The following is a 14,698-nucleotide window of genomic DNA, read 5'->3' as shown; positions in this document are numbered from 1 at the left end:
ATTGAAGCTGTTTATCAGGTTTAGGAGTTCTCTTTTGGAATTTTTAGGGTCACTTATATATACACTATCATATCATCTGCAAAAAGTGATATTTTTACTTCTTCCTTTCCAATTTGTGTCCCCTTGATCTCCTTTTGTTGTCTAATTGCTCTGGCTAGAAATTCAAGTACAATGTTGAATAGGTATGGAGAAAGTGGGCAGCCTTGTCTAGTCCCTGATTTTAGTGGGATTGCTTCCAGCTTCTCACCATTCACTTTGATGTTGGCTACTAGTTTGCTGTAAATTGCTTTTATCATGTTTAGGTATGGGCCTTGAATTCCTGATCATTCCAAGACTTTTATCATGAATGGGTGTTGGATTTTGTCAAATGCTTTCTCTGCATCTAATGAGATGATCATGTGGTTTTTGTCTTTGAGTTTGTTTATATAGTGATTATGTTGATGGATTTCCATATATAAAACCATCCCTGCATCTCTGGAATGAAACCTACTTGGTGAGGATGCATGATTGTTTTGATGTGTTCTTGGATTTGGTTAGCGAGAATTTTCTTGAGTATTTTTGCATCGATATTCATAAGAGAAATTGGTCTGAAGTTCTCTATATTTGTTGGGTCTTTCTGTGGTTTAGGTATCAGAGTTATTGCGGTTTCATAGAATTAATTGGGTAGAGTACCTTCTGCTTCTATTTTGTGGAATAGTTTGTGAAGAACTGGAATTAGATCTTCTTTGAAGGTCTGATAGAACTCTGCACTAAACCTGTCTGGTCCTGGGCTTTTTTTGGTTGGGAGACTTTTAATGACTGCTTCTATTTCTTTAGGGGATATAGGACTGTTTAGATCATTAATCTGATCCTGAATTAACTTTGGTATCTGGTTTCTGTCTAGAAATGTGTCCCATTCATCCAGGTTCTCCAGTTTTGTTGAGTATAGCCTTTTGTAGAAGGATCTGATGGTGTTTTGGATTTCTTCAGGATCTGTTGTTATGTCTCCCTTTTTATTTCTGATTTTGTTAATTAGGATGCTTTCCCTGTGCCCTCTAGTGAGTCTGGCTAAGGGTTTATCTATCTTGTTGATTTTCTCAAAGAACCAGCTCCTGGTTTGGATGATTCTTTGAATAGTTCTTCTTGTTTCCACTTGGTTGATTTTACCCCTGAGTTTGATTATTTCCTGCTGTCTACTTCTCTTGGGTGAATTTGCTTCCTTTTGTTCTAGAGCTTTTAGGTGTGTTGTCAAGCTGCTAATGTGTGCTCTCTCTAGTTTCTTTTTGGAGGCACTCAGAGCTATGACTTTCCCTCTTAGAAATGCTTTCTTTTTGTCCCATTAGTTTGGGTATGTTGTGGCTTCATTTTCATTAAACTCTAAAAAGTCTTTAATTTCTTTCTTTATTCCTTCCTTGACCAAGGTATCATTGAGAAGATTGTTGTTAAGTTTCCACGTGAATGTTGGCTTTCTATTATTTATGTTGTTATTGAAGATCAGCCTTAGTCCATGGTGATCTGATAGGATGCATGGGACAATTTCAATAATTTTGTATCTGTTGAGGCCTGTTTTGTGACCAATTATATGGTCAGTTTTGGAGAAGGTCCCATGAGGTGCTGAGAAGAAGGTATATCCTTTTGTTTTAGGATAAAATGTTCTGTAGATATCTGTTAAATCCATTTGTTTCATAACTTCTGTTAGTTCCACTGTGTTCCTGTTTAGTTTTTGTTTCCATGGTCTGTCCATTGATGAAAGTAGTGTGTTGAAGTCTTCCACTATTATTGTGTGAGGTGCAATGTGTGCTTTGAGCTTTACTAAAGTTTCTTTAATGAATGTGGCTGCCCTTGCATTTGGAGCATCGATATTCAGAATTGAGAGCATTTGAAATGTAAATGAAGAAAATATCCTATAAAAACTGCCAAAAAATTTTTAAAAAACAAGATTCTTAATGGGCATTATTTATTTAAGAAGATAATTCATGACTCAATTCTATGCTCTCACCAGGAAACTCACGTCAAGAATAATGACTTTGGCAATGTGAAATAAGAGGATTGTGAAAGGCATAGAACTAAAGCAGAGGTATCATAAACAAAGCTGATGTGGACTTTCAGGGCTGATGTATGAAAGCAAAAAAGTTCAGTAAGTCAAATGCAGAGGACACATTGGCATTCAAGCCCCTCAAAAATACAGTCACCTTGTGTCTTTTTGTTTGTTTGTTTGTTTAATGTAGCTGGCAGTAATATGCTTTATATCTAGGCTGACTTGAAAATTCAACCAGTTTCTTTGGGGAGGAATGTGCTTGTTTGTGAAGACCTACTCTTCAGAAGGAAGTTTGTGACTAGGTCAGGATTTGAGACCAATTTTGGGATCATGTGCAATAACTGGGAGGTTTCTAGAAAGAACACTGTATGCAGTGTCACTTTTCAAAATCCTGGAGAGTATTACTGCTTTTAGAGAGAGTAGGTGGTGGATAGAAAAGAGGAATTGCACTGCTGGGGTGGACTCGACCCTGGGAAATCTTCTCTTCTTCTCTCTCTTTTGTGAGACAATTAGTGGATTGATTTCATTTAAATGATGGGAATTAAGTGAAACAATTAAGTGTTTATATCAAAAGCAAACACATTAATGAAGTAAGTAAGGCTTTCCATAGGGCACCTGGCTTACCCCCAGTCCATAAATGCTCCTTCTGACTTTCCAACACAACTGCCAAACTCTTGTCTCCATACATTCTTTCAAAATGTCTTTTCCCTTCCAAATCCACTTGGTACTTTCATTATGGTCTTGTTAAAACTACAGGATGTCCAATGGGGTTTGCTGGATGGATTTTCCCTTTAGCAAGGAGCAGCCAAAGAGGAAGTGCACAACAGTATTTCTAGTCAGTGTTCCTTCAGGGAGACACACTACAGAAAAATTGTGACACTCCTGAAAGACGAAGATGTTTTAATTTGATGTTGTTTGAACAGCTAGAATTTGGAAAAATACTTGAGCTTTCCCTTTATGTTAGCACCTTATACAATATCCTGAATAGCACTCCTGGGGTAGATAATATCATTTTATTAACATGTGGAACAACTAGGTCTGTGCCCTTAAGATATATGTTGGCCGTAGGTTTTATATAAATGAATATAGGTACTCTCATATAACTGACAAGAGTAATTCATCAATATAATTCCTCCAGGTGTATATTGCTGCTTCCATCCCCTTGTAGAGTGGTATGGTGACAAGGAAAGAATGGGAAGGCAGATCCTGACTGCTGTAGGACCTAAGGGTCCAAGAAGATCTTGTAAAGTATACATTATTTTTTTCCTTTTAGATCTTGAATTTGCCTGAACTGATCGATGATTGCAAGTATAGAACGAACCATCTTCGGGTACAGAATAGAAAAGAGCTTGTGAAAATCCTTTCAGCACGGTAAGCTTCAACCTGATACCTACATGAAGCATCTGGTTCTCCCAGTCAGAGACCTATGTATGCCTTCCTGCATTTTGAACACTTCTCTACACTGTCTGTCCTCCATGTGTCAAATGCTGTTGTGTCAGCGGAGGGGCTAATGCACACAGAGTATGGGAATGAGAATGGGTGCCCCTTTCCTGATCATTAGTTAAATATAATTCTGATTCTACTGCAAAGCCTCACAGCCCTTAATGATTAACCTTTCTTCACAGGAGAATTACCCATTCATTTCTACTTTTTGCCTCTTTGTCTCTAAAGCATTTTTAATTCATTTAATTGGTTGATAGGACTTTTCCTTTCACACCATGGTTACCAAGTCTCAATAATAGGCACTTGTGAGAAACTTATCAAAAGCTCTTTGATAGACCAAATAAATCATGTTCATGCTGTGAGAAGAGTAAGTCCCAAGAAAGATATAAAACCAGGCAGATGCAAGTATTGTCTTATTAAGTCACTAGCACCTAGACACACAAAATTAGGATTTGTTGTGCCCTAAAACTTTGATAAATTCAGTTGTAGAATTGTACTGTTCAATGACTTCCAGCAGAGAGAGAGGGAGTGAGAGAGAGAGAGAGAGAGGCATTTAAACATTTTTGAACTCATAGGCTCATTATTTTTCTATTAAGATTCAAGAAAGAATAAGAAAGTATATTGAAAGGAAGAATCTAGTAATAGTCACAGAAAGAAACTTTGGGAATTCTTCACTTAGGGTGGTTTTTTTGTTTGTTTGTTTGTTTGTTTTTTTGTTTTTTTCAGAGCCAGTGTTTACAGTCCCTTCTTTTTGTGTGTTGACTATTTTGGCATTACCTTAACACTTTTATGATTTTTTTTTTACTACTCCCAATACTTTCTCATCCAGGGTATGTCAAATAGCTGGGAGGAGGGAAGATTAGCGTGTCTATTCATTCTCACCTACAAGCACATCCTTTATCTCTCTGAACAAGCACTACCAGTGAGTTAAACTATTTAGTGGCCAGCTTTCAGGAGTCTTTACCAATGCTTTGAAGCTTGTCATTCTCATATATGATATATGTTATTCCAGTATTTTGAAAAGTTACTGGTTTTTCAAAAATTTTCAGGACTAAGTCCAGTTGACTCAGTTTGAAATCTAGGGTCCTTCATAGTCTGATATTATGGAAATTTCCTGTCTGTAGGTATCTCACTCATTTCCGTTGGAGGCCACTAATCTGGCCATACACACATTTTGTGTGTTCTGTTTTCTTTCCCATACTTAGCATGTCCTGAACCAGACGTAGCTAGATGTCCATTTCTACATTGCTATGAAGCCACACTGTTATATTTCTTCCTGGGTTCTCAAACAGATAATTGCACCTTTAGGAGAGAATGTATGCAGTCTCTAGCTCACATCTAGCTTGTAATCAAACACAAATAAAATGGGCTTTAGTCCTGGGGATAGTATGCCTCAGGGGTCTGCACTGGTCAGTATTCTGATCTTGACCTAAGAAGTTTCCTTTCAATCATTTCAGAAATTGTGAAACATCACTGAATGTCCCGTGGAAATAGAGACACATTAGTATGCAGAGGGAAGGGAAGGAGAATCACTATTTTGCTAGCTCAAGCCCTAGACAGGTGATTATTCTTCCTCTTTCACAGATGCCAGTCTGAAATTTAGGAAATGTCTTACTTTTCAATTGCTGTGAAGTGATCCTATGACCAAGGTCCAGAGGGTTAGTCCATGACCATCATGGCAGGAAGCATGGCTTCAGACAGGCAGGTATGGTGCTAGAGCAATAGCTGTGAGCTTGTCTCCCTTTCCACAAGCAGGAGGCAGGAGGCAGAAGGCACAGGGCCGGGGAGTTAGAGAGGGAGAGGGGAAGGGAGAGGGGGAGAGAGGAATGAGCTAACTAACTGTGAAAGGTGTGGGCTTTTGAAACCCCAAAGCCCACCTTCAGTGACACATCTCCAATAAGGAGACACATCTCCTAAACCTTAACAAGCAGGTCTACCAACTGGGGACCAAGCATTCAAATACGAGTGTGTGATGGCCATTCTCATTCAAACCACCACAGGCTGTGTACACAATGAATGGATAGTAAATGTATTTTAAGGACTGTACCCATTTCATATACCATATTTCTCTCTTGAAGTCACACATAGCAACTTTGTACTTGTTTATCAATTCAACATGTACTGCCTGGAGGCTCTTGCTTAGTAAGTGAATAAGTTACAAGGATTGGAAATAAATAAAACAGGAAAGTAAAGTACATAACTGAAAGACAACAAGGGGAGGGAAAGGACCAGTACCAAAAGCTGAGAATGATGCTGGCTTCATCCCTATCCATGCATCAAGGGGCCTGGCTGATAAAATGAAGTGTGAACAGAGGCCTGTAGGAATTGAGAGAAATGAGTCAGCAGACCTCTGGGAGAAGTTTCTAAGGCTGAGGGCATGTGATAAAGTTTAAGAACCGGTTCAAGATGCTGTGTCCTAGGCTAGGGGAGGAAGGCCAAGGCCAAGGTTGGGGCACGGACATTGAGAGAGGTGAAAAGTACATCAGGGTGATGCTTAAATTGTGAAATAAAGGAATTGTAGGTTTTTGGTAGGAGGTTAAAAAATGAGTTAGCTCTGCAGCAAATCTTTACTTGCGAGAAAGTTCAAAGTATTCCAGTAACCTTAAGCCAATAAAACTTCCTTCTATTTCAGTGGAGTGGCCATGGAAACTCAGGAGTTTCCATAGGAAGTACTTCTATTAAAGGATTCTTACTCGGGCTCTATTGAGGCCCATTAAGGGAATGCTGTTTCCCAAGGGAGCACCTACTATTTCAACATACCCCTCCCCCCCCAACGGTAAGACTTTACTCAGTAGGGCCAGTAAATCACCTTGTTAAGGAACCACCCCACAAACAGGTGGGTTCAGTTTATGCCATGCTAAAGAGATAGGAGAGATAATTATCCTCTTAATAAGACTCTGCACTTTGTCTCCCCGGAGTTCTTATTCTCTATATAGTTGTCATGAATTCTCTGATTCAGAAAGGTGCAACTTTTCCTTTCTCTTCGTTTTCTTTTGGATATTGGCCAGGACCTAAGCTAACTTTTTAGACCCTTGGACGTTTTAGCTCTTTATCTTACGGTGCCTCCCTATTCCTCATCTTGCTGAACCTCCATACCTAGCCCCCAGGTCCTTGTGTTCCTGCTTTTTCATTCTGCCTCACCTCCAGGCAGCTACTGAGGTTTACAGCTAGACTGCCTGTGGTTTTTCTAGTAGGTGCTAATAAAATTGTCCCCGACCTTTCATCTGAATTGTTCTTAAGGTTTTGTTCTTATTAAGAAGACTAAGAACCCTGAGAGAAAGCTCAATTTCCCTTGTAACATTTAGTACTCAATACTGGACTCTCTTAAATTTGTTTACTTGCTCATTCACTCACTCATTTATTTTTACAAATATAGAATACCTACGACATACTAAGGACTGGCATAAAAATATAGACAAAATGCCCAGCTCCCTGCATGCTTGCAGACTTTCTAGAAGACAGTTCTTGCAGTTGTTTTGAGCATGTTTTTCATATAATGTTTTCTTTAAAAAAAAAAAACCTTCTTTTTGCTTCAAAAAATATTACAACTGGAGTGCATTAACCATTTATTGTCTTTTTAAATATATTAATATAAATGTTATATTTTTCTAGTATCTGCCAATCCCTCTTGAATTGGAAGTATATTTTTAGATCAAAAGTTACATCAACATGTGAATATAGCAGGGGTTTGCCTGTTGTCTATTATGAAAATAGGTACTTTTCTTATGTGCCTACATATATGCTCATCTTTAGAATATGTCAAACTAGGGCTGCATTTCTGAGAATGAACTAGCAGTACAGATAACTCTTAAAATAAACTAAAAATAAACTCTAGGCATGATGGACTCATAAGAAACTCAGTTCCTGCACTCAATTTGACACCCCAAACTGGGAACTGAGGCATTACCAGACTTTTACAAGTGTGTGCTCCTCAGTAGACATATGGATTTCCTACTGTGGTTCATAATCTTCCAAGAATTTTCCTTGGCAGTGACTATTTCCATCTTTGCCACAGTAGGATTCATGTGAAGTCTGCAGAATCAGGAATTCCCTTTGTACACAGTGGAATTCTTAGACTGCTCAAAGGGCCTGTGGGAGGTTTTCTTTGACTGTTCTCTTGGAGTACCTTTGGAGGCCTTCTCTGAGACTCAGCTGCCTGCTTTGGTCATCAAGTGTTTCTGTAGCCAGCACACACAGTTCCCTCCAGGCCTCTCAGGTGTTCCTAAGTCCCCACTGTGCCTGCCAGCAAATCGTTTTTTTTTTTTTTTTTCTTTTTGTAATATGGAAGACATTCCCCTTGAGCTTGCCATTTTATCCTGAGTGTTACAGAAACTCTGTTTACCCAGCTGCTAATGTTGAACACCAGGTAAAGCTAAAACTTATTAAACCTTAGCTAAAGCCCAAAGAGTCCAAGTTACAGATTGGTCCAGGTTCTGGCAAGCACAAACACATCCCATCTTTGTGATGCTCAGGAACAACAGACTCAACTTGTGTGACTTGTAGATAGGACCACAAGAGGGAAGTCTTTATGTGTGTTCAGTCCAAGAAAAGGGGGATGGAGACGATGTGTAGTAGTTTGGAGAGAAATATCAGGAAGCCCTGAAATGAGACTGAAGGAATGGAGAACAATGGCGAAAGTAGAAACAACATTCATAGCATTCCCTGCCTCCCTCCTGCATTACTAACATTCTTTGGCCTTTGCCTAGATACCCTGGTGCAGCAGACATTGGGGTGAAATGTGAAGCCTTGGCTTCTGAGGAGTTCCTGGTGTAATTACGAGAGCAAATACATAAAGCAGTGAATGACTCCACACTAGCAGTGTGTGGCTAGGGCCAGGGTGGCCAGTGTGCTGTGGAGCTTAAGAGAAGGGACTAAATGCTTCAGCCAACGTCAGCCAGGGAAGACTTCCTGGAGGCAGTTCCACTTGTCATGAATCTTGAAGGACAGATGGAGTTAAGTGGGGGAAGGAAAGGTTTTTTTTTTTTTTAAAAAAAAAAAACAGAAATATTTATGTGAGCTAATTTTAAAGACTCAAAAAAAAAAAATACTGAATGAAGAAAAAAAATGTGGTTTGGAATGACATGGGTATTAACTTTTAAACGCTGGGAAACTGTTACTAATGTAAAGCCAGTGTCTCTTGGATTCAGTCCAGAAAGTCATTGTTAAAAGTGCTGTGCTGCTTTCTCATGAGCAAAAGCAACAGTCTGCACAGTGCTCCAGCCATCGCTGGCTGATTCGATCCCTTAAATGATGTCTCAGGGGCAGGGCTGTGAGCTTACTTAATTTTAGAGTTTACTATAGTGAATCATTGTGAGATTAAATGTTCCATTTTAGGGATTTCTAAAAAGTGGTGATAAATGTTTTTGGAATTGAATTAAGAATTTATTTTTTAAAAATTCCTCTAATTATCTAATTGTCACCATGTTTTTTTTTTAAATAGATATGTACAAAATTTTTGAGGCTGGAACCTGGAACATAAATTCAGTGTTAAAAGAGGGACTATAAGCTCAAAGGTACCTGATTTAATATTAGTTAACCAGAATAAAGCAAAACCAGCAACACTGACATCTTGTGTGAGGTCCATGATCCCCATGCCAGGAGACTGAAGAGAACTTGAGGACACTCAGGTAGTTAGGACCTCACTCACTCTGACTAGGGTTGCGAAGCAGGCAGGGACTCAAACACATGCTGCCACACATAGGCTGTGTACAGGTAGGCAGCACACAGGCTTACAGACAGATACAGTCAGTGTGGCAAAGGCATAGCCTCAGTCAAAGGCCCAGGCCTCCCACCTCAAAGTCATATTTATACAGAGTCACACAAAAATGATGTTCTGTCAAAAGTAGTTATATAGCAGATTATAGTACTGTTGCTTTTAGAGTGTTCTGGGAACAGAATCAGCCATTTTGTGCTGACTCTTAAAAGTGTTTTTGAGCTTTGTTTCTCATACTCATTTGAGTCTCTGAAATTCAATACATGATCTTTCAGAGAATACAAGAGTCAGTGTACAACAGAGCTGTCACAGTAGAGTTGAATTGGCTAAATAGGGATGATTGCAGTGTTAAGGCCAACAAAGCCAAGGAAAAACTGTAGAGACTCATGCTCGTACAGTCAGAGAACCTAAACTGGAGGCCATGGTCTCCTAACGCTCATCTTGAACCAGTACTCTGAGTTTCCTGAGTCTCAGGTTTTTGTAAGTTAGGGACATGTGACAATGCCTACACCACAGTGAGCGCTATTACCAAGGTACAAACTGTGAAGCAGATTCCATTGTGTAGCATAAGCTACCCGCCCAGGCTGTTGGAAGATATATTGTTACTTTTGTATTATTATGACATACTTGAAAAATGACATTTTATGACCAAATGGACATACTTGACAGACAGCAAGAGAGGAATTATTTAAATGTTTGGTTTGAATTTTCAAAGCATTTCAGTCTACCACAGTAGAAAAAGTATAGTAGAATAGCTCTGTTCATGGTGATAGGAGAGTGGGGTAGAGGCCATTCAAATCGTGGAAAAGAAAGCAGAGAAGACAGGAAGCAGAGCCAGGGATACCTTGTAAATTTCAGACATTTTTAACTTGGGAAGCCATATTTCCCCAAAGAATCAAAAGCCTACTTAAAGAGCACTTCCAACTGGGATACACATTTAAAACAGGAGCCTATGACAAATATTTCAAACCATCACACAGAAATACCTCAATCTTCAAGAATCATCAATTATGGTATACCTTTATTTTGTTTTTTAGAGACAGGATTTTGCTATGTAGCTCAGGATAGCCTTGAACTCATAGTAATCTCATCTAAGTCTCTTGAGTACTAGAATTACAGCCATTGCCACATTGACCAATTCTGATAGTTTTTTTTAAAAAATAATTCCAGTTATAATCATTTTATTAAGTCACAAAGTTCATGTACTTGAGAGTTTTTTCTGCTTAACTATCATTACAATAATTAATTTTGGAAATTTTTATTTAATATAATAGTATTTTTCTGTCAATTAGAAATCTTGATTGGAATGATATAAATATAGTATTATTGTGTGATCTAATTTGGTTCAGTTGGCCTGGGCTTGTAGTTAGAAAATTTATTTCTGGATAACTTCAAAAAAATAAAAGTAGCTTTCAGGACTTAGAAATACATTTAACTTTGTACTACTTTACTAATGAGGCTATTCATAGGACTCAGTGTTTTTGAAACCCTTTGAATTGGGTCTTCATCACCCCTGGTCCATTCCCTTTCAAGGGACACTTGTTCCTTAGTGTGGGCGATGAATTTTGAAGTTTAAACACTTTACTTGAGTTACATTTGCAGCTATCTTTGTTCAAGAATGAAACACTTCAGTGTGTTCTTTAGTTGCTGGGCTGTTAAGTATCTACCTTTGTTTTCCCGTTGCTGTGATAGAACATTCTGACCAAAAGCATTGGGAGAGAACAGGGTTTATTTGCCTTACAGATTATAGAAGCCAAGTCAGGAACTCCTGTAGAAACTTGAACCTTCATTAGGAACTGAGGCAGAGACCACAGCAAATGCTACTTAGTGGCTTGCTTCTATGTTCACATTCAGTTACTGTCCTTGAATTGCCTAGGTCCACCTGTTCAGGGATGGTATTGCCTACAGTGGGCTGGCTTCTTTTCAAGAAAAGTTTCCACAGACATTCTTTTTTTTTTCCATTTTTTATTAGGTATTTAGCTCATTTACATTTCCAATGCTATACCAAAAGTCCCCCATATCCACCCACCCCCACTCCCCTGCCCACCCACTCCCCCTTTTTGGCCCTGGTGTTCCCCTGTACTGGGGCATATAAAGTTTGCAAGTCCAATGGGCCTCTCTTTCCAGTGATGGCCGACTAGGCCATCTTTTGATACATATGCAGCTAGAGTCAAGAGCTGCGGGTTACTGGTTAGTTCATAATGTTGTTCCACCTATAGGGTTGCAGATCCCTTTAGCTCCTTGGCTACTTTCTCTAGCTCCTCCATTGGGAGCCCTATGATCCATCCATTAGCTGACTGTGAGCATCCACTTCTGTGTTTGCTAGGCCCCGGCATAGTCTCACAAGAGACAGCTACATCTGGGTCCTTTCAATAAAATCTTGCTAGTGTATGCAATGGTCCACAGACATTCTTGAAGGTCAGTTATATGGGAGAAACCTCTCAACTGAGGTTTTCTCTTCCTGGGTGTGTTAAGTTGACAATGAAGCTAGCATGCTGCCTCTTGCCAACACTGACATGCAGACACGCCATTTTTAAACCATGACTTTTCCTGTCTTGCATGTCATCACGATCTTATTTTAACAATATAATATAATATAAAATGCAGTACTACTTTAAAAGTCTCTCAGTCTACAAAAATTGAGATTGTTTAAAAGTTCAAACCAGTCTCTTTAAATTATCCAAAGTTTAAAACTGAGAATTAAACTACTTTCTGACTCTACAACGGAAGAAGCAAGGCATAGAAACAATCACACTTAAGAGAAAACCAAGTCTAGCAATGTAGCCCAACTCCTATTGCTTAGTCTGGAGTCTGACACTCTTTCATGATCATCAAGGCTCCAAAGAACTTGCAAGCTCTGCCATCTACGTCACATCCAGCTTCTTTTATAGGCTCAGGCAGGCTTGCTTGCCACTGTCATTGCTAGTTAACCTGTGGCCTTGGCATTTCCAGTGTGATAGGTTCTTCATTGAACCTGAGGCTACACCTTCACCAGTGGCCTTTTGACCTTTCTGCCTGAGTTCTACACTGCTCTATGGTATGAAGACTTAGCTTCTCTGTGTGGTTCCATGGATCCTCTCAGCTTTCGTATCATCTAAACCAGTACCATGTGAGATCCTTAAACATTTCCAAATTCAGCTACCTGCTTAAGATGCAGCCTTGGTGTTCCTTGGAATACAGTTTTTATGTCCTAAGCATGAGGAAATATTTCCTAGATTTCCTCTCAAATATGCCATTCCTTTATTAATTACACCTGACTTTTCAATCCTAGCTAATCAGCATTTATTTCCCAGTAGTTTTCACTTTCACAGTATATATGCTATGAACAGCACTATTAGAGTTTTTGCTCCTTCTGAGACTTCACAAGCCAAGTCTTCATTGCCCATGTTTTTCTTAAGTATAAACTTCTATTAAAAATAACATTCTAACAATGTATTAAGGTTCCAAGTAGGCAGTCTTATTCCAAAAGAGACAAATAAGGCCGTAGCAAGTGATTTAACAGCTAGAACAGTCTCTGTGAACGGCTTCAGCCAGGGTGTTTTAAACTCCTGTGTTACTTTTATGGGTAAAGTTTCAGTCTTGTCTTCCCATTTGATTGCACTTTTGTGCTGTCTTTCCCGCCTTTCACAGTTTGGACTGTTTCACGATAAAACAATGAGTAGATGCTATATATCAATCTCCTAGCGGGGGACCATTTATTTGTATGAAGACTTTAGTAAATACTGGTTTGCTAAGAGAAAAGTAAACTTTTATCATTTTGACTGGCTGGAAGGAACCTATATTTCATGTAAAATAGTCCTTCCTCATACATAATTCGATGATTCAGAAGATCTGACATTCTAAAATTAGTTTCCTGTTTTCCTTAAGCTTGAGATAGTTTTGGGAGGGTGAAGGAACTGATTTCCCAGTGTGAAGAGGCCTTTCCATCAGAGTGGGTTATAATAGAGAGGTGTTGGAGAGATCATCAAGCCCCAGCTTCCCCTGGTGGGTGGAAAAGAATGCCATGAGAAGCTGAGAGCAGTCAGAGGTCCATGCCTTTCTTCTGAAACACACACAGGGCTGGAAGGCAGTGGCTATCTCTTTGGTGAATTCCACTGCTCCTGAAACCTGGCAGCCATCAACTCTCCTATGTCTACATGTTTTTAATATCCATGGAGAAACTCATTGTTTTCTTCCTCTGAACAGTTCTGTTGGTCTCATGTTCCATATGATCACGTTTTAGGATTTCCTCTGCCAGCCCCTCTCGTGACTTACGTTAGCATCTCATGAAGATGCGTTTCGTGTGATGTATATACATCCTCGCCCTACACATTTAGCTTATTGTAACCTCTCTCCAGCCTCTCCTACTGCTCTGAGTCATAGCATTGTTAGTTTATCTTGCACCCACTGCAGCAGGGCTAATTTGGATAAATGGAGCTGATGTTCGGTGAGGGTCACATTTGTTTTCTTATGCATTCCTTGGCAGCTCTGCCATTATCAGCTAATAGATGGTCCCTTGTAAAATGTCTATATTTGATGTAGTACATTTTCTAAATGTTGATTATTTGGAGAGAGATTTAAGGCCATGTTGTTATTATAAAACCTGCCTGGAGGGTGAAATAAAGAAAACCAGCTCTGGGAATCATCCCTTTGGCTTACAGAAAGCTATGGGCCACTGCCAGTCTATAGATGCTCCTGTGACCAGGGCACTCTTGACTCTGCAAGAGAGGTCTCTGGGACAGAGTCAAATGATAGAACGGAATTCCGGCCATTCTCTCCAGCCTTCTCCATTGTCTTCCAGTCAGCTATAAACCATTCCATACTGTCTTTTAAAAGAAAGAGCTGGATGGTGGCTGCAGAATATTTATATGTGTGTGTAGGGAGGGAGGGGATGATGGTAGTGGGCAAGAGTCCAGGAAATCTGCTTCCCTAGATAAAACACTTAATGCTCTCATTCTCTTTTGGAACTTAGCGCACAATTTTCAATTTATAGAATGTTGGAGGCTGAAATTCTTTGTGAACTGGATAGATCTTGGAAAGACATCAAATTTAACTCTTTCCCTAGTATAAAAACCTAAATTATCTGTATCATGATGGGCCTGGGATCCTTGAAAACCTGGTGGGAGATGCATGGGCCAGCTTTAAACTCCTCCCTTGTAGGTGATAAAACTCTCCAGACTTCTCTGGACACTCTTGTTTCATTCTTAACTCGTGCACTGGATAGACAAGCTAGAGACTCACTCAGTCTCCCCACAGGCAGGTTTGCTTCTCTGACTGCCCTGCTTATTCCTCTTTCACCTGCCTGCCTGCCTGCTCTTGGCCAGAATCCTGTCCTCTTGGCTTTTATGCTCTTAGCCTTGGCTTTACAGTATAGACCTCCCTTAGTCTTTCCCTCTGTGCAGTGATGTTACTGGTCAAAGCAGGCTTCACTTCTCTTTCTGCAATGACAGCTACTGTCTCAGCAGAGTCCTGATTTGTGTCAATTGTTCCAGGATATTCACTAGTTATCAGGGCTCCTGGCCCTTGTCAGCTAGACTGTCCTTTAA

At 39.6% G+C, this 14,698-nt stretch overlaps 1 protein-coding gene across 2 annotated transcripts in view; it reads left to right on the top strand.

Moving 5' to 3' along the window:
- The window catches only part of Sugct (succinyl-CoA glutarate-CoA transferase), an 837,324-nt gene that overhangs the window by 389,490 nt on the left and 433,136 nt on the right, over positions 1 to 14,698 (top strand). For both annotated transcript variants that reach the window (NM_138654.3, XM_011244290.3), the window contains exon 11: positions 3,291 to 3,388. In NM_138654.3, the coding sequence (NP_619595.3) occupies positions 3,291 to 3,388 (98 nt within the window). The remainder of the gene's footprint in view (positions 1 to 3,290; positions 3,389 to 14,698) is intronic.

Source organism: Mus musculus, chromosome 13, assembly GCF_000001635.26.
Source record: "Mus musculus strain C57BL/6J chromosome 13, GRCm38.p6 C57BL/6J".
In the NCBI taxonomy this organism is placed as follows: domain Eukaryota; kingdom Metazoa; phylum Chordata; class Mammalia; order Rodentia; family Muridae; genus Mus; species Mus musculus.
This window is presented reverse-complemented; position numbering and strand designations above follow the sequence as displayed.